The sequence below is a fragment of the Chiloscyllium punctatum genome, chromosome 16 (assembly GCF_047496795.1).
Source record: "Chiloscyllium punctatum isolate Juve2018m chromosome 16, sChiPun1.3, whole genome shotgun sequence".
Taxonomy (NCBI): Eukaryota; Metazoa; Chordata; class Chondrichthyes; order Orectolobiformes; family Hemiscylliidae; genus Chiloscyllium; species Chiloscyllium punctatum.
The window spans coordinates 27,217,231-27,236,395 of record NC_092754.1 but is presented as its reverse complement, the minus strand read 5'-3'; the positions used below and the strand labels follow the sequence as shown (position 1 = coordinate 27,236,395).

At 41.0% G+C, this 19,165-nt stretch overlaps 2 protein-coding genes across 4 annotated transcripts in view; both read right to left on the bottom strand.

Annotated features, from left to right (window-relative positions):
• The window catches only part of LOC140487096 (solute carrier family 25 member 35-like), a 31,706-nt gene extending 20,357 nt beyond the window's left edge, over positions 1-11,349 (bottom strand). The window contains exon 1 of the mRNA XM_072586565.1: positions 10,839-11,349. Within this exon, the coding sequence (XP_072442666.1) occupies positions 10,839-11,234 (396 nt within the window). The 5' untranslated portion in view covers positions 11,235-11,349. The remainder of the gene's footprint in view (positions 1-10,838) is intronic.
• A 309-nt stretch (positions 11,350-11,658) lies between these two features.
• plekhm2 (pleckstrin homology domain containing, family M (with RUN domain) member 2) overlaps positions 11,659-19,165 on the bottom strand; it is a 64,519-nt gene continuing 57,012 nt past the window's right edge. For 2 of the 3 annotated variants that reach the window (XM_072586562.1, XM_072586563.1), the window contains one exon: positions 11,660-18,771. In XM_072586562.1, coding sequence (XP_072442663.1) covers positions 18,634-18,771 — 138 coding nt within the window. In that variant the 3' untranslated portion in view covers positions 11,660-18,633. Of the gene's footprint in view, positions 18,772-19,165 lie in introns of all 3 variants that reach the window. The other variant, XM_072586561.1, reaches the window with a different exon arrangement.

Here is a 19,165-nt window from a genome sequence, read left to right as displayed (position 1 = left end):
CATCACCAAAATCAAAGAACAGAGAAACTCACAGAGGCCAACCTTGTGATTGACCAATACTTGTTGCATCCTTTACCATGACACGAAGCACTCTTTAAAGAGGCCGAGGCTGCTTAGGAATAGGTTGAAAAAAAAACAGGATTTATGGATACTAAAAACAGGATTTATGGATACTAAAAACAGGATTTATGGATACTAAATCTGTGCAGGTGGGCAAAGCCGAAACTAAAATAAAGCTGCACAACCTTCCAGTATTGACCATCAGCAAGCTTCACTGAACAGTAAAAGAGAATAGTGTAGAAGGCTGTTTGGCACATCTGCTAGAAATCCTGTTTTTTTTGTCTGTAACACTGCTGGTTCCTCATTCTCAAACAGCTGTTTAACTCCTCTTCAATGAAATGGTTTCCACTGCTTTTTCAGGTCAGCCAGATCCCAAAAACTCTCGGTGAAAAATATTCTTCTCATCTCCTCTGGATCTTTTGCTAATGATTTGAATATATGATCTCTAGTTATTGACCTATTTGTCAGACGGATTTTTTTCTTCCTCTGTCTACTGTGTCAAAATCTCTCATCAACTCTATTAGCCCAACATGGAATCACAGAGCATGAAAACAGACCTTTCAGTCCAACTCATCTGTACCAACCAGGTATACAAAACTGATCTAGTCCCATTTGCCAGCATTTGGTCCATATCCCCTTAAAACCTTCCTATTCATGTATATATCCAGATGCCTTTTAAATGTTGTAATTGTAACCACCTCCACCACTTCTTCTGGCAGCTGGTTCCATACACACCACCCTCTATGTGGAAAAAGTTGCCCCTTAGGTCCCTTTTAAATCTTTCCTCTCTCACCTTAAACCTACGTCCTCCAGTTTCGGACTCCCCCACCCTAGGACAAATGCCTTGGCTATTCATCCTATCCATGCCCCTCATGATTTTATAAACCTCCGTAAGGTCACCCTTCAGTCTCTGATGCTCCAGGGAAAAAAGCCCCAGCCTACTCAGCCGCTTCCTATAGCTGAAACGCTGCAATTCCAGCAACATCCTTGTAAATCTTTACTACACCATCTAAAGTTTAACAACATCTTTCCTATAGAGAGGCAAGTAGACTTGTATACAGTACTTGAATAGTGGCCTCATTAATGTCTTGTACAGCTGCAACATGAAATCCCAACTCCTATACTCAGTATTACAACCAATGAAGGCAAAGTGTGCCAAATATCTTCTTCACCACCCTGTCTACCCGCAACTCCACTTGCAAGGAACTATGCCCCTGCAAGTCCAGGCCTCTGTTTGTCAACACTTCACAGAGCTCTACTATTAACTGTATAAGTCCTGCCCTGGTTTGCCTTTCCAAAATGTGACACCTCACATTTATCTAGATTAAACTCCTCAGCCATTCCTCAGCTCATTGGCCCATCTGAGCAAGGTCCCATTGTACTCTGAGATAATCTTCACCACTGACCACTGCACCACCTATTTTGTGTCAAACTTACTAACCTTACCTCTTATATTCACATCCGAATCATTTATGTAAATGACGAAAAGTAGTTGACCGAGCACTGATCTTTGTGACACGTCGCTGGTCACAGGCCTCTGGTCTGGTAAACAACCCTCCCCAACTCCCCACCTTCAAAACAATTTTGCATCCAACTGGCTACCTGCCCCTGGATCCCATGTAATCTAACCTTACTAGTCTACCATGCGGAACCTTGTCAAACCCTTTGCTGAAGTCTATATAGACAATGTCTACCGCTCTGCTTTCATCAATCTTCTTTGTCACCTCTTCAAAAAATTCAATCAAGTTAGTGAAACACAATTTCCCATGTACAAAGCTATGCTGACTATCCCTAATCAGTCCTTGCCTTTCCAAATGTATGTAAGTCCTGTCCTTCAGAATCCTATCCAACAACTTAACCACCAACAATGTTAGGCTTAATTGTCTGTAGTTCCCTGGCTTTTTCTTATAGATTTTCTTAAATAATGGCACCACATTAGCCAATCTCCAGTCTTCCGGCACCTCACCCATGGCAGGTGATAACACAAATATCAAGGGTCCCAGTTATCTCTTCCCTAGCTTGCCATAAAGTTCTGGGAAACATCTCATCAGGTCCCGGAATTTATCTACTTTATGTGTTTTAAGACCACCAGCGGCTTTTATTCTGCAATATTAACTCTTTTAAAGATATCACTATTTATTTCCATAAGTTCCCTACTTTCCATATCCCTCTCCACAGCAAATGCTGACATGAAATTTTATTTAGTATCTCACTCATCTCCTGTGGTTCCACACATAGATGGCCACATTGATATTTTAGGGGCCCTATTCTTTCCCTAGTTAGTGTTGCCTTAATGCATTTTTGGAATCTCTTTGGAATCTCCTTAACTCTACTGGCTAAAGCTATCTTATGTCCCCTTTTTGTCCTCCAGATTTCCCTCTTAAGTATACTCCCACTGTCTTTGTACTCTTCTTGGGATTCACTTGATCCCAGCTGTCTATACCTAATTTATGCCTTTTTTCTCTTGACAACAGCCTCAATTTCTCTAATCATCCAGCATTCTCTACACCTTCCAGCCTTACCGTTCACCATAACAGGAACATATTGTCTCTGAACTTTCATTATGTCGTTTTAAAAGTCTCCCAATCTGTGAACAGCCAATCAACTTTTGGAAGTTCCTATAATGGGATATCATTTTCAACATCACCTGTCTCAGGTGTAAGTGCTTGAAATTAATAAATGATGCCTCCGGTCTTCTTGGAAAAATTGAATGAAAACAGAGAAAGAGGAAAAGATGCCAACATATCAGACACTAGGACAGAAATAGTGCTTTCAAAACACAACCTTTTTTTTTTGGTTTTAAAGAGAAACGTCCTAACTCCTTAAATCTTTCTTCAAAAGTCCATTCCCTCATTGCTGACAACATCCTGATAAACATATTTTGGTATCCGTTCTAAAACCGTACCCGGTTTCTCAAAATGTGAGGCCCAGAATTGTCCATAATGCTCCAGCTCAGGCCTCAGTGTTTTTATGAAGTTCTAGGCACAATCTCTTTTTGTTTAAAAACTATAAATTTGCATAACACTCACACATTTTGACCTTCTTACCATTTTCAGGATTTGTGGGGTTTCAGCTGTGTCTAAGGGCCAATTATTTTATCATTGATGGTTTACTAGGACCTATTTATGATAAATTCAAAGCCCCAGAAGACTGGTTCTGACCAGTGATAGTACTTGCATATACTTGTCTAATTGCCACCGCTCCATTACTCAGAATTGCAAGGAGATGTGCCAATGTCCTGGTAATCCCCTTCTTTAATGTAACAGGACCCAGAAGCAGACGAGTAGCGACTTTGTTGTAGGCTGTCATGTTACCGAGATAATAGCAGGGATTACACTTCAAGCGTATATATTGGATTTTTTTTCTTATTCATTCATGAGATGTAGGCTTCACTGGCTGATCCTGTATTTATAGTCCATCCCTAGTTGCTCTTGAGAAGGTGGTGGTGAGCTGCTGCAGTTCATATGCTGTTGAACCATAGAAATGATATAGTAAATAATGGAGCTATTTGGCCTATCTTGTCCATGATGACACAAAGACACGCAGATGCCTTTTCTAATCCCATCTTCCTGCACACGGCCCATTGCCCTACAGCACTGAAGGTCCAGATCCGGATACTTCTTAAAGGAGTTTATTGTCTCTGCCTCCACCACCAACTCAGGCAGTGAATTCCAGATACCTACCACACTCTGTGTAAAATGATTTTCCTCACATCCCCTCTAATTACTCTGCCACTTAGCTTGAATCTACAACTCCTGTTTTTTTGAACTCCCTACCAAGGGCAACAGGTTGCTCCTGTCTGCTCTACATCTCACAATTTTATACACCTCAATCATGTCACCCCTCAGCTTCCTCTGATCCAAGGAAGACAACACCAACCTCTCCAATCTCTCCCTGTAGCTATAATTCTCCAGCCTCGGCAACATTGAAACAAATCTTCCCTGCATTCTCTCCAGAGCAATTACTTGCTTCCTATAATGTGGTGATTAGAATGGCACACAACATAATGTAGAGCTCCAATGCAGTCAGGGTGGAAATCCAGGATTTTGAGCCAGTAACACAGAAGGAATGGCGATATATTCCCAAATCAGGATGCTCAGTACTTGGATGGGAATATACTTGATATCTTACCTTTCCAGATGGTGGTGGTCGTAGGGTTGGAAAACACTGTCTGAGGACCCTTGGTTCACTTTGTAGAGGATACACACTGCTGTTACTGAGCGTTAACATTCTATGGATGCATTGACAGCTTGCTGTGGTGGGGTTGCCCGAGTGTTCTGTTGATCCCTAGAGTGATACAGTCAGGAGTTCTCACCAAATTGCAATCAAAAACAAATCTTCCATGGAGATCCAGGTGGAAGGTACTTGTGTGATAGAAACAGCTGCGGCAGTGGCTAAAGGCTGCAGCAGTAGGGAAATACCCAGTCGTGCAGGTTTCCTTGCCACAAGAACTGGAATTACCTTCTGTCAAAGACTATGTGTCTGCTGATTCCCATGTTAAAAGATATCCCTCAAAGTGTTCGCATAGAACCAAATTTCCTGGGTGGACAATAATACTCTTCAATGAGTGATTGCTACTGCCACACCTGAATGTCAGTGGAGGAGGGAGTGAGTCCTGTGGATGTGATGCCAAATGAGCTGCTTTGTCCTGGATGGTGTCAAACTTCCTGAGTGCTCTGGGAACTGCAACCATCCAGGCAAATGGGAAGCATTCCATCCCACTCCTGACTGTGCCTTTTGGATGGTGGACAGGCTTTTGGGAAGTCAGGGTGCGAGTTACTCCCATCAGAATTCCTAGCCTCTGATCTGCCATTGTGGCCAATGCATTGATATGGCGAATCCAAAGTAATCTCTTGTCTATGGATGATAGGGGGGGGGGGGGGGGATTCAGTGATGGGAGCACCATTCAATTTCAACGTTTTGGTTGCAAAATATTTATCACCAGTTAAACTTGTTATTCAGTTCCAACAGTTCAATTTTACAATACTAGCTTAATTTGTCAGAGATAGTTGTCTTGAGACATTCTTAAATGGACTTGAGTAATCTGGGTGTCCTTGGAAATGAATCACAAAACAAATAGTATGAAGACGACAACTGGAATGAAATATAAAAGTAGAGAAGTTTGACTACAGATGTACAGGGTATTGGTGAGACTGAATCTAGAGAATTTTGTTTTGATTTCCTTACTTAAGAAAGAACATAACTGCATTAGAAGCTCAGACAAAGTAACCTAGAGTGATTCCTGGGAAGGAGAGATGTTCTTATCAAGAAAGCTTCAACTGGTTGGGCTTAAATCCTTTGGAGTTTAGAAGATTGAGAGGTGCTGTTTTGAAACGTATAAAATCCTGAAATAAAAGCAGAATACTCCTGAAGATAGAAAACAGTATATGATACAGAAAGTGTGTTTCAGGTCCAGTATGACTCTCCTTTGGCAGAAGAATCCTATTAGACTGGTAATGCTAACTTTCTCTCTCCTCAGATGTTGCCAGACCTGCTGAATTTCTCTAGCATTTTTATTTTATAAGACTGAGTGGCCTTAATAGAGTGAATGCTGAAAGGATGATTTCCCATTGTGGGAGAGATTAGAACTAGTGGACAAATGACACAAACACATAAAAACCCTTTTTAAGATGGACATGAGAAGATGTATTTTTCCTTTGAGGTTTGAACACCCGTGGAACTCTTTTCCCCAGAAAAAGGTTTGGAGGGAATGTTGTTGAATATTTTTAAGACAGAGGTAATTGCCTTCTATGTTAGGCTACAATCAGATCAGCCATGAGCTTGTCAACTGGCACAGCAGGGTCAAGGGTCGATTGTCCTAAACCTGCTCCTATTTCATACAAATATATGAGAGAGGAGGGTAGAGAACTCCTGATGGCATTCAAATGACGTGGTAAGTATTTTCATAAAGATCTCTGTGAATGGATCTACCAACACAAGGGGACCACAGAAGATCTATCCCTAAGATCCATTAACTAAACCAATTAAAACACAAACTGCTCCCTGGTGCAGCAGTTCTTCAGACCAGCAGCTGCTACTGGAATTTCTTATAATGACCTGTGCTTCAGGAATCTTGCACAAAGTCACCAGACCCCTTCACACTGGTAGCTTCTGCTATTGCTTCTTATAGTAACTCACACTGGTCACAAATATGTCGGCTAACAGACACCGTGATCTCATTAATATTACTAGGATCCTCACAGTGAACAGCTATTACCACTGCCCCATTTAGCAAACACTACTAATGAGGTAGCAGATTGTAAGTAATTCAGCAAGAATGCGAAACTAATACAAATGAAGGATGTAATTAAGAATAAATCATCTCAGTCTTTAGTCTTCCTAGTTCCCAAAATTACCCGACCTTTATGCCATCTAACCCCCTAGCTTTTGTTTCACATCTCTCCAGCTCTCAGATACAGACCTGCTTGGAGGGGGATTGCAGGTTGGAAAGAACAAAAAAATTGACAAAGCCTTGGGGCAGAAGGCCAAGTGGGAAACAGAAAATGAGGGGGTCAATTGGATGCATTTTATTAATCAGTACGGAAGGAGTTTGAGGATTTTGACTCCGTGACACTTAGGGAATGGCAATATATTTCTAATTCAGGCTAGTTTGTGGCTTTGAGGGAAACTTTCAGAAAGGTAGAGTTTCCATGTAAAACAAAAAAAAACTAAGAGCTGTGGTTGCTGGAAATCAGAAACAAAATCAGAAACAAAATCAGAAATTTCTGGGGAAACTCAAAAGGTGTGGCAGCATCTATGGAGAGAAAGCAAAATTAACATCCCAGTCCAGTGACCCTTCTTCAGAACTGACTGTACCCAGGAAAAGGTTGTTATAAAGGCTGGAACATGGATGATTTGGGGGCGGGTGGGGGGAGATGAAAGAAGGAGAACTAAATTTTACGTGAAGGTGGAGCCCAGAGAGACAAAGAAAAACAGTTAGGCGAAGGACTGGATAAAGGTTAGCCTGGAGGAATGAATAGCCGCTAATGGGGTCCACTGTTGGCTGATAATGGGTTGTTGGTGGTGATGACCCATGTGATGACAAGGTCAGGTATGCGGGGGTCAGGTAAGGACATGTGAGGAGGTGCTCAAGCCCTAACATTGCCGAACTTCATAGAGTTCATAAGGTTCCCAAGCAAAAAATGAAGTGCCATTCTTCCAGCTTCACTGGAACACTGCAGCAAGCTCAAGACAGACGTTGGCCATTGAACATGATGGCGTATTGAAATCGCAGGCAACTAGAAGACAAAGGTCATTTTTGTGGACAGAATCTGTGCTTTGTTTCCTCAATGTAGAGAAGACCATATTGTAAGCAGCAAATACAATAGACTAGATTGAATGATGTGCAGGTAAAGTGTTGTTTCAGCTAGAAAGCATGCCTGGAAGGGGAATATTCCATGTGGCTGTGAGGTGGGTTTGTTGAAGGTGAAGGAGGAATAGACCAGGTGTCCAACATGGAAAAGCCCTACGGAACGCTGACAAGGGAAGAAAGAGAAATAGGTATAGAGTGGTGGCATCCTGCTGGAGGTGGTGAAATGGCTGCTATTGATCCGTTGAATGTGGATGCTGGTGGGATAGTAGATGAGGACAAGAGGAATCCTATCACTGTTATGGGAGGAAAGAGAGGGGGTGAGGGCTGAAGTGCAGGAGATAGATCAGACCCAGCTGAGGGCTCTGTCAACAAGGGTGCTGGGAAATCCTCAGTTGCAGGCCCCCTTGTCAAAGCTGGCATCACTGGAACAGATACAACAGAGATGGAGGAACTGAGAGAATGGAATAGAATCTTTACGAGAAGCAGGGAGTGAGGATGTATAATCAAGGTAACTGTGGGAGTCAGTTGGTTTATAGTGGACGTTGGTGGAGAGCCTATCCACAGAACTGGAAATAGGGATTGTTGAGGAAGGGGAGTAGTCACAGATGAACCAGGTGAAGGTGAGAACAGGGTGGAAACTGGAAGTGAAAATGATTTTCTTTTCCAATTCTGGACATGAGAGGGAAACAGCATCATGGGTGGAGGCCATAGTAGGACTGGAGTGACGAACATTCCACATACCCACAAAAAGACTGGCACAACTGGGTCCCATGCAGGTTCCCATGGCCACATCTTTGATCTGAAGAAAGTGAAAGGAGTTAAAAGAGAAGTTGTTCAGGGATAAAAGTGAGATCTTTACTGAGTACAGCAAAGTACAGTGCTGAGTTATTTGCTGCTCTTGTCCTTCTCAATGTAATGATTGTGGGTTTGGAAGGTGCTAAGGACCCTTGGAAAATTTCTGCAGTGCATCTTGTAGATGTAACACTGAGCATTGGGCTGGGAGTAAATGTTTGTGAACGTGATACCAATCAAAGGCGGCGGCTTTGTTCTGGGAGTTGCTGGAAGCAGGAAAAGGTGGAAAATACAGTCAGTCAGGACTTCCATGAGCCAAGAGCATCGAAACTGAAAAAAAAGACCATTGACACTGCAAAACCTTTATTTTTCCAACTAAGGGCATGGAACGCTTCCCTGTTCCTCAAGGTGAGGCAAAAATGTGTATTAGGGTAATCTAAAATGTATAATCATTTCAAAAATATACCAAGGCACTGCTGGTCTTATCAATCCCATTGTTTCCTCTCTACTGTGCTGTCAGCATGTTGATGACACTAACGTCCTTCAAAATGATGCTCATCACTGTTCAGTGGTTACCTGACGTGAGATGATAGAATATGGTTGTTGTGAAACTTGAAAGGGTTCATAAAAGATCTACAAGGATGTTCCCAGGGTTGGAGGATTTGAGCTAAAGGGAGAGGCTGAATAGGCTGGGGCTATTTTCCCTGGAGCGTTGCAGGCTGAAGGGTGACAATATAGAGGTTTATAAAATCATGAGGGGCATGGATAGGGTAATAGACAAGGTCTTTTCCCTGGGGCGGGAGTACAGAACTAGACGGCATAAGTTTAGCGTGAGAGGGAAAAGATTTAAAAGGGACTTAAGGGGCAACGTTTTTACACAGTGGTGTGTGTATGGAATGAGCTGCCAGTAGTAGTGGTGGAGCACAATTACAACATTTAAAAGGCATTTGGATGGGTATATGAATAGGAAGGGTTTGGGGATATGGACCAAATGCTGCCAAATGGGACTAGATTAGTTTCGGATATCTGGTCAGCATGGAAGAGTTGGACTGAAGGGTCTGTTTCTACAAGTCTATGCCACTCGGTGATTGTGTCAAATTACTGGCAGTGATGGAGGAGGCTTTTGTGATGTTAATGGAGTTTTTATACCAAGGTGATACGGTTTTCCTTTAAAATGTTCCTTTCAGAGCCTGTGCTGTAAAACTATTTCAATTTCCACATGTTTATGAATCACAGTCATACAGCATAGAAAAAGGCCCTTCGGCCAACTCATTCATGCCAACCAGATTTCCTAAACTGAACTCGTCCCATATCCTTCTAAACCTTTCCTACTCATGTACCTCTTCAAGTGTCTTTTAAATGTTGTAACTACATTCACCTCTACCACTTCCTCCAGTAACTCGTTCAAAACACACACTATCCTGTGTGTGAATGAGTTACCCCTCAAGTCCCTTTTAAATCTTTCCCTCCTCACCTTAAACCTATGCCCTCTGGTTTTGGACTCACTACCCTAGGGAAAAGCCTTGGTAGTCACCTCATCTATGCCCCTCGTGGTTTTATAAACCCCTATAAAGGTCACCTCTCAGCCCAGTATACTCCAGGGAAAAGCAGCCACAGGCTAAATATAACTGAGAACTCAATTTTCCGTCTCGGTAACGTCCTTGTAATTTTTTTTTGCATCCATTCCAGTTTAATAAGTATAATCTCAGTTTAATCTTCCTCATTAGATTCATAAAGTTATTACAAATTACCTACCAGGGCAAGGGGCACATGACGCTATCTGCCGTTTCAAAGGTTCTTTTACTCGTGGAAGTCAAAAGGTGCAAGATACAATTACGCAGAGGGGAAAATCGCACTACTTTCATTCCATTTGTTCCAGCTCAGATCACATCAACCAAGTACAGTCTACTGCACAAAATTATCACTCAGCAAGATCAACTACAATGAAAAATACATTTAAAAAAAAACGTTATAGCAATTGATAATCAGCCTTTCTACTCTGAGACAAGGCGAAAGCCACAGCCTCGGATACTGATTCTGTTCAATTCCTTTTGCCCAAATTATTAACAATCGCAAAATAACCCCATTCTCGCCAAATCTGGTTTTCAATAAAAAATGCGAAACTCCAGTGTCATTTAAAAGAGAAACAGAACCCTATGTTCTACTCTTCACCAAAAACTGTCAGACATGCGCCGGTATAAACTGGAAACCTGGGTAAGAGAAACCGAATTGGACTTGTTCAGTCACCTTAAACTAATGACCCCGAGTTTTGATATTATTGACAAGCATTGCTGCTGAACGTTAGCAACTCTGCAAGTTTAGCCAGAAATAACCACTGATTGGGTGACGCGGGGGTGGAATAATGCAAAACACAGTGGATGTTGGAGATAAGTAGTAAACAAAAAAAAGATGAAAACAAATGCTAAATTGCCCAGAGTGTTAGGTGCATTAAGTCAGAAGGAAATGGGACTGGGTGGGTTACTCTTCAGAGGGTCAGTGTGGACTTGTTGGGCCGAAGGGCCTGTTTCCACACTGTAGGGAATCTAATCTTTAAAAAAAACAGAAAATCCTGAAGACACATAGCAGATCCGGCAGCACCTATGGAGGGAAATGTGATCACGACAGGGATAAACAAGCCCCAGTGTCAGGTGACAGCAAACACCAAGGGACTCACCAGATAGGCAGGGCTACCCAGCACAGCGCCCATGGCTCCGGCAGCTGCCCCGGCCGCGATGCTGCAGCTGGTGCTCACTCTGCCGCCCCGCTCCCGGGTGAAACCCAGCGCCTCCAGCTGCGAGTAGGCGCCGAGCCGGACCCCGTTCATCAGCGCCTGGTAGAGGATGGCGGCCCCCAGCCCCTTCTGCAGCCCGAGCAGCCCGTCCTCCCGGGCGATCAGCACCAGGGCGTGGAAGGCGTTGCGGTAGAGCCGGGGGTAGGAGCCCCGGGCGCGGAGCTCACCCTGAAGCTGCATCCGTGTCTTCACCACCTCCAGCGGGTTGGTCAGCACACAAGCCCCGGCCGCCGCCGCGCCGCCCAGCGCGAAGTCCAGCGCCTGCCTCCGCTGTTGCATCGCCCCGGTCCGGTCCGGGCCAGGCCGAGCCCAGCCAGTTCCCCTCCGGGGCTGGGATAACAGCGGACACGCCGCTCCGAGCACCGGAGGCGATTGCCGGTAAACTGGGACTCGGGAGCACGTCGCTCACCACTCGGCCCGCCCCTTACATGCACACCCCCACAGAGGAGGCCAATGGGAAGCGGGCATTGCACCGCGCCCCTGAAAGAATCGCACCCACTGTCATTCCCAAGCGGGGCAATGACACAGGAGGGCGGCCAGGTTATCCATTTATTGTTTCACAGGATGTGTCTGTCGCCTATTCGTAATTGCACTTGAACTAAATGTATTTTAGACTGTCTCCCCAAAGACGGTACGTAGATGAAGATGCACAGAGATACACCTCTGATAAAAACAGAACAATAAAGGTTTTCTCTTTCGGACAGGAAAAAGGAGACCAATACCTTTATTAATTCCATTCTATTTACATTAAGTTATATACAATAAACACTGCATTTACACTGTATAAACACAAAACATGCATTGATAAGTATCATAAGTACTGGGCTCCTAAAGATTGCATCAACGTTAATGTACATACTTTTAGGTTATAGTATATTACACAAGTAGTGAAAATTTTCCAGGATCCGTCGAATTACTTATGCCTCAAAAGTTGTACCATCAATATTAGTGATATAATAGATGATCAATCTTTTTCAGTCTGTTTTACCTCACCACATTACACATCTGTATTAATATCATTGAGTAATATAGCAAAGGCAGGAAAGAAAGATGCAATAATCTATAGACCAACGGTAGGCAAACTAAACCAAGTTAGCTTTATTTGTCAAGTGATAGACAATGCAACACTTAATCACTGGCAAAACACACTTTGTTATTCATTATTTTGAGATGGGATGGAACCGATTTTCATATTTGCAGTCAGGTAAATTGATCTAATAATTCCTCATTGAAATTAACTAGTTTATCACCACAGAACTACTATTAATGACTTTATAGTCTTAAAACTTTAAACAAAACTTAAGGTACCTTTCTGGTGTTTAGAGGAGTACTGTTTATTTTAAAAGAAAGAGCAATGTAAAAGGTAAAAAATATCTTAAACGTCTTTAAATCAACCTTTCTTTGCCCTTTCCAGGCTTTGTTTCCCTGGTATATTTTCACACAAAGATAATGTCATGTTTCTGTATTGACTGTGATTACACTGGATTTGAGGGCTCAGACCTTGGGGCAAATTAATTAGCTACAGCTCCTCGATCTTCTGGTTTAAAGAGCAATTTAATTTCTTACAGTTTCCACACTATAGGGAATTAAATCTAATTTAAAAAAATTGTAAACATAGAAAATGGATTGGATTCAAGGCACAGTTTAATAGCCCCTTTGCTTAAATACAATGAGTAACTTTTCCATTAAAGTAACTTTCTTCTTGCTGTACACAGATTACCTAACAGTCACCTGAAGTTTAACAGGATACCTTCTTTAGCTTAGACACTGAAGGATTTGAGTGGGTAGTGTAAAGGTCTAATTTCAAGGTTCAATATCTCAAGATAGTAGACAACTTGCTAAGAGTAATCATGAGGTGTTTTTACACAAATATGAAGTCTTTCTTGATCTAACTCTGCAACATATTAAATAGTCTCTGATCTATGCTTATGAATCAAAGGACACTAACCCCACTTTTTACAAAGCACTTGGAAATATTTTAAATGATTAGATACTTTCATTTCCCACAGTTGGGAAAAAACCTTATTGTAACATATTATCATTCAATTCATCTAACAATTTTACTTAGTTCAGATTGGTGCAATATCTACTGTGGAGTTTTCTACTTCTAGAACCAGTAAACTTTGACCTCTAGATTGGAGTTACAAAAAAACCCTACAGTGTATACAAAAGCAAATCTCATTAAAAAGGTGAGAAGATAATTGGATTGCACATTTCACTTTGTGGGTTCGGTAACAAAATAACATGGACCAAGTTAGTAAGGTGTGCCATCATTCACACATTACAAATTGCAACCAGGGCTGTTTTTGGACACTACACAAAACAAAGACTTCAAGGTGGAGAATTCTGCCACTCTGCATCACATAAATATCTTACAAGATGAAAACTCTTGCAAAACAAAATATACCACATATTCTTAAATACCCTTGCACATGGGGTGATTATTTGTGTATATATGGAGAGAAAACAAATCGCAGTTCTTTTTGAACATTTAACCCAACACCTCTGTAGAAGATTCCAACCATCACATATTAACCTTGCTTCTAAAAATCCCAACCTAACTGTAGTCCTAACAGCTATGGAAATTGATGATTCCAGTACATACTGAATCCAATATCATCAGTATTTTCCTTTCTTTCTTTCTCCTAACTTGCATAAAATTAAAATAGACTTTTTATTTTAAATGAAGTACATGGTGTACCAAATTAGTGTACTTGAATATTAGCACCCTACTCAATTGTATATGTTCATCTAGAATCTCCATACAGTAACTGTTTGTATGGTATCCTCTTCCTTTTTAACTTTCAATCATTCACCTCACTGCTAAAAGACAGGGGAAGGGACTTACATAAATGTCATTAGATTTAGGATGTCCCTAAGACCTTCAGGACCAATTAAGTGTTGTCATTGTTATGTAGGCAAAAACTACAGCCAACCTGTACACAGCTTGTCCCAAAAACAATAGATAAATTACCAGTTGATTTGGTTCTCGTGGCATTGGTTAAGAAGTCTTGCTCAGGAGACACAAACAATCCTGGTTTTCTTTGAAAAATGTCATCCATCTGAACAGGAATGTGGGGTAGTGTGTCAACATCTTATCTGAAAGACAGCAACTGAAAATGGAGCACTCCTCTATACTGCACTGGGAAATCACAGGAGTTCTAAGCTCTGGAGTGAAGTTTGATGAACCAAGTGAGAATGCCACTAATGAAGCTTAAATGAAGGTGTTAAATTGTGCTAAATTCCACAGATACCAGAATGGCTTCAGCTGCGTACTGTTCTATGGTTCTTGCACAAGACTTATTTTTGGGTAGGTTTACAAGTGCCAGTGTAGACTCACTATTAGGTACAATTCAATGTGGAATTGGGCATATGTTATCAGGTACAATTCTATGGGCAGTATTTTAGATACAAATGCATTAGCAGTTCAAGGCAGCAGAACACCAACTCCTTCTAAAGGGCAATTAAGGATGAGCAATAAATGTTGCCCATAAACATGCCAGTAAACATCAGTAACATTATCAACCAAAGACTCAAAGATCTACATAATGTACATTGACTAGCACTAGAAAACAGTCAGTGTAGAAACCTCACGAATTCTACATCACAGCAAACTGCCGCACCCCATTTGCTATCCCAGAGATCAGTCTTCCAAGCATGAATCAAATACTGAACGCAGGATCCTCCTGATTTGTAAGACTCAGCTGCTCTATGCTTAAACTTGCTGAGATATTGGGTGGAAAAGAGGAAACCTCACACTTAACTTTAAACAATATCTTACAAGCAGAATGCAATAAAACATTCCTACATTTGGGTTGTCAAGATTCACATCAGTCAAGGGTCTGAGGGAGTTTAGTTAAATCAAAATCTAAAAGCATCTAAAATGATATAGCAAGTCTATATCAGAATCCCAAAAATCAGCACCTCTAAAAATCCAGTTTTAATACTGATTTCATTTTAGGTGACCCTTCACTTTGACAAATGGAAAGTACCAGAGTTCTGGATTGTTATGAAATACTCAAATACAGGAGTTAATAGACTGAACATTTACATAGTCCTTTGTCAATGTAATGGGTCACCTTTTGGTTTCAACTCAACCTCACTCAGTTGAGGCAGTGTAACATGGGAGTTTTACAAAACAAGGTGCAATCTGCAGAGCTTAAAAACATGGTGGCAAATAGAGTTTAGTTTTTACACAACTGCCAAGTCAAGGCTTCCCAAACGGTGGGTCACAACCTCACTCTGAGGCAGCAATAGCTGCTGTGAATCTCTGACCAAGTATCAATAGCTGTGTGACCCCTTTCCACCCTCCAGGTTCATTTAATAGTGGTAATGGCTTAATTACTCAATCCTGTCCAAGAAAACATAATGGAAAGGTAGATGCATTTGACTGAAAAACTCTAGTAAACGGCTTTTCTTTCTACTTCCACAGGTCTACTATCTCAGCAACTTTCACAACAGGAGGGGGTTTGGGAAGCATTGATCTAAGAAATGCACAGATTGATTAACCAGATCAGACTCTCCAAAGTAGGGTGTACATTTCTGTTCTTGTAGGGTTCAAAAACATTTTTGATTCCGTGTTAATTAACCACTCAGTCCTTCCATTACTCCAATGTTGGTGCTTTTGAAAATGTATTAACTGTGGCTTGGCTCTGGTAAAAAAAAATCATAAATCCTTGGTTTTTAAATCCTTTACTATTTAGTTATATTGGGTTTATTGTTTTTAAATCACTCATTTGCTGTAGCTATATGGCTTTTGGTTGTTGTCAGTATGACTTTTTTGCTTTTAAGCATGTAAATAAAGCATTCACAAGGAATAAGTCACCCATAGACAGTTCCACGTATTTGATTTCTATTATTTAAATGTTTTCTTTACATAATGTTTCGCCAGTACCCCAGCTACAACATGCAGCTCTTTCTGCCTATTAATGTGCAGAAAACAAATAGGATTACAAGTTGAGTTTGGTTGATCAGAATATAATCAGGTGACTTCTCAATACAATGATCAGGTTTGAGCAGTTCTGAACAAAATTATATAGAGTTAAGTATTTCAAAAACATCTTAACTGCCACTAATGCATTATTTAACGCTAGGAGAGAGGAAGCTTGGATAGAGTTTGGCGAGAGAAACTAGTGACTTGAGTTTTCTCCCTCTTCTCCATCATGAAGGTGCTTATTTTAATTTGCAAAGTCTACGAACACGAACTCTGCTGAAATACAGATTTCCAAGGGCTCTGATTCTTGTTGTGATAAAAGATTTCAAGGATCCTGTTTTTTATGGGTGTCAGCTCTGGATGGTTATTATTGCATAGACACCAATAGATCACTTGATCAGCTACCCTGAGTTTAGCATTTGTCAACTGTTGTCACTAGGGAGGTGAATTATCATCCTGAACTATAGAGCAAACGCAAGCCTCAGACAGAAGAGTATATAGTTACCATGCCAGGAAACAAAAGCTGAGTTTCCATTAAACTGCAAAAACCATTATTTGCCCAAATCTCAATATTCCCTCAGCCTGCATATTACTATATTTCTTCAGAATTCAAAAATTGCAAAAGGAAAAATGAAGGTAATGTGCACATTTGCTGCTGAGCTCATAGGAACAAGCAATACTTGGGTTAGTGTATAAATAGAGGTAGACTACAAAATGTTATGCAACATTGAGATACTGCCACTAGATTGAGATGGGGTAATGAACACTACACTGCAGTATATTCACAGTGCCTAGTGGCAGCAAAAGAATAGAGAATTTTATATCGTTATACAACACAGATAATAACTGGCTGAAATTTGCTTGGTCCGCATAGGCCTGGGCCTTCTGGCCTAGGAGTTGGTACCTTTGCCTGAGAAACTTTCAAACATACCACTGTAAATGTTACTGTTATACAAGAGCTCTTGTAAACATTGGTGTATGTATTTGTTATTTGCACACTATTCCACTACTGATTAAGGATGATCAGCCATGATCATATTGAATGGTGGTGCAGGCTCGAAGGGCAGAATGGCCGACTCCTGCACCTATTGTCTATTACCTATCTACAATCTCAGCAATGGAACTGTTTCCAGGTTAGAACTACCACAGGTAGACAATCCTTTATCTGAAATCCGAACATTTATCGTGAAGCTTTTTCTCTCCAGAACAAGGTTGTTTGGCATGCAAACAGTTACCCCAACTCCACACCCACTCCACCCACCTCGCTCAGATGTGAAGTAGCAGTGTTGCCCAGCACTGGGCAGGCGTCAATTCTGTCTCAGCACTCGTAGTAATCACAGGCAGGTCTGCTGTTTGGTAACTTTTTTATTTTACTATGAAAATGTAATTTAATCCTTTATCCAAAAAAAATTCCAAAATCCAAAAGACAGCTGGTCCCAAGGATTTCGGATAAAGGATGGTCTACCTGTACTTTAAATGAATGAATCATTTAGTAAAATACATGATATAAATGGGGAAAGCTTTGAATTTTTGACAGGACTCAAAATACAACATCTAACTTGAGCTACAGATCAACAACTCTTTCCTACCTGCCATTTCTTGCATATGATTTTTTCTGACATATAGCTGGAAAATCCAACCTCACTGAATTGGCTGAAAATTAAAATGCTTTCATTATATTACCAATTATCAGTTCAATCTAGTAGTGCATTTGCATTTAAACAGCATCTTTGACACTCGAATTAAAGCAGAGGATGCAGTGGTTGCTTCACTAGATGTAAAGATAGGAACCACAGTCCAGAGAGTCTCCAATAATGAAAAATATCTTGTGCAAGATTCTCCATTTACCAGGAAGGAGGTCGGAAACTGAGCTTTATAGACACTGACCTCATGGGACACAACTGAAACATATTTACGATTAAACCTTAAGAGGCTTCATTTAAAAGTGACTGGAGTGCAGCCAGACCTAAACAGTATAACTTAATAAAAGCACTTTTGTCTATAAAAATTAGATCCTAAAATCTGGAAAGGCCCAAAGCTGTGATTATACATCACATGATGATATCCAGTCTTTTAAGTCATTGACATTGGGGAAAACAAAAATTCCCTAAAACCTTCAGACTGTTAAAAGTGAAGCTCAAGGTAGACCATTCAGAGACTGGGATGCAAAGACATTTAAAACATCACCTGTTCCATTTTAGAAACATAGGTGAGTGTTTCAGCAACAAAAGGCAGTGATTCAGAGAGAAGTGTTTCTCAGGTTCCCTTGATCTTTGCACACTAGTCCTTGAACTTCTCCAAAGAAGAAATGATTTGATTTTGCTCAAGCATCTCTTTATATAAAAAAAACTCTTATTGAAGAAGACAGTCATGCAGTTGGGCAACAAGCCTTCAGAGATGTGATGTTCATTGAATGTATCTTGGTGAAGCCATCAGACAAATTCATTGAGAATGCACACATTTCACAATTGAAAGTGTGAAAGCACACCTATTCCCAGCTCAATAAGCAGAGTTTCATTCAAAATCTCTTCCATTCCCTCCTCTTCATCCTTTCTAATAAATGACATTGTTGATGTATTTCCAAAGAATTGTCAGCTTGTCCATTTGGATTGGTACCATTTCCTTTTACATCCCATATTCCTCTCCACACCTCCAGGAAGACCACTGCTCTCACACATTTGGAAATGCAGAAAGTCAGTAACAGCTGCAGCACTATTGCACCATATGGCCAGTGTTCCAAGGTGCTCAACACCATGGTTCACGTTCAGCACGTCCACGTGAAAGACTATCACTTCGCTGCCACGTGGTCCGAATGAGCAGGACTGCGTCATCACATTTCTTCTGAATGGAGGGATCCTGAAGCGATTTCTGAGGTAGATCCACCTCGAAAGGAGAATTAGCACAAGTCAAAATGCAACACTACTGAAAATAATAAAAGCATAGATTCAAGTTCTAGTCCTGTCCTTACCCAAGGACTATACACAGATATTGGAACAAGAGTTATGAGCAGGAATCTGGTTTGCTATATTTGTTCCAAACCCAGGAAGGGGGAAAGTACAGCACAGTTGAGTTTAAATAAACTGCTCCAATATCATAGTGGATAGCTGAAAACAACTCAATATGGATTGAATTCGAGACTTTCCCTAATGCATGACATATTGTATTAACATAGTCATCAGGGGAGTGTCTGGCAGACAGCTTAAGTAACCAAAGATAACAGGAGAGATTATCCTTTTGATATGGGAACATGCAATGGCAGGTAAAATCCTACTACTTG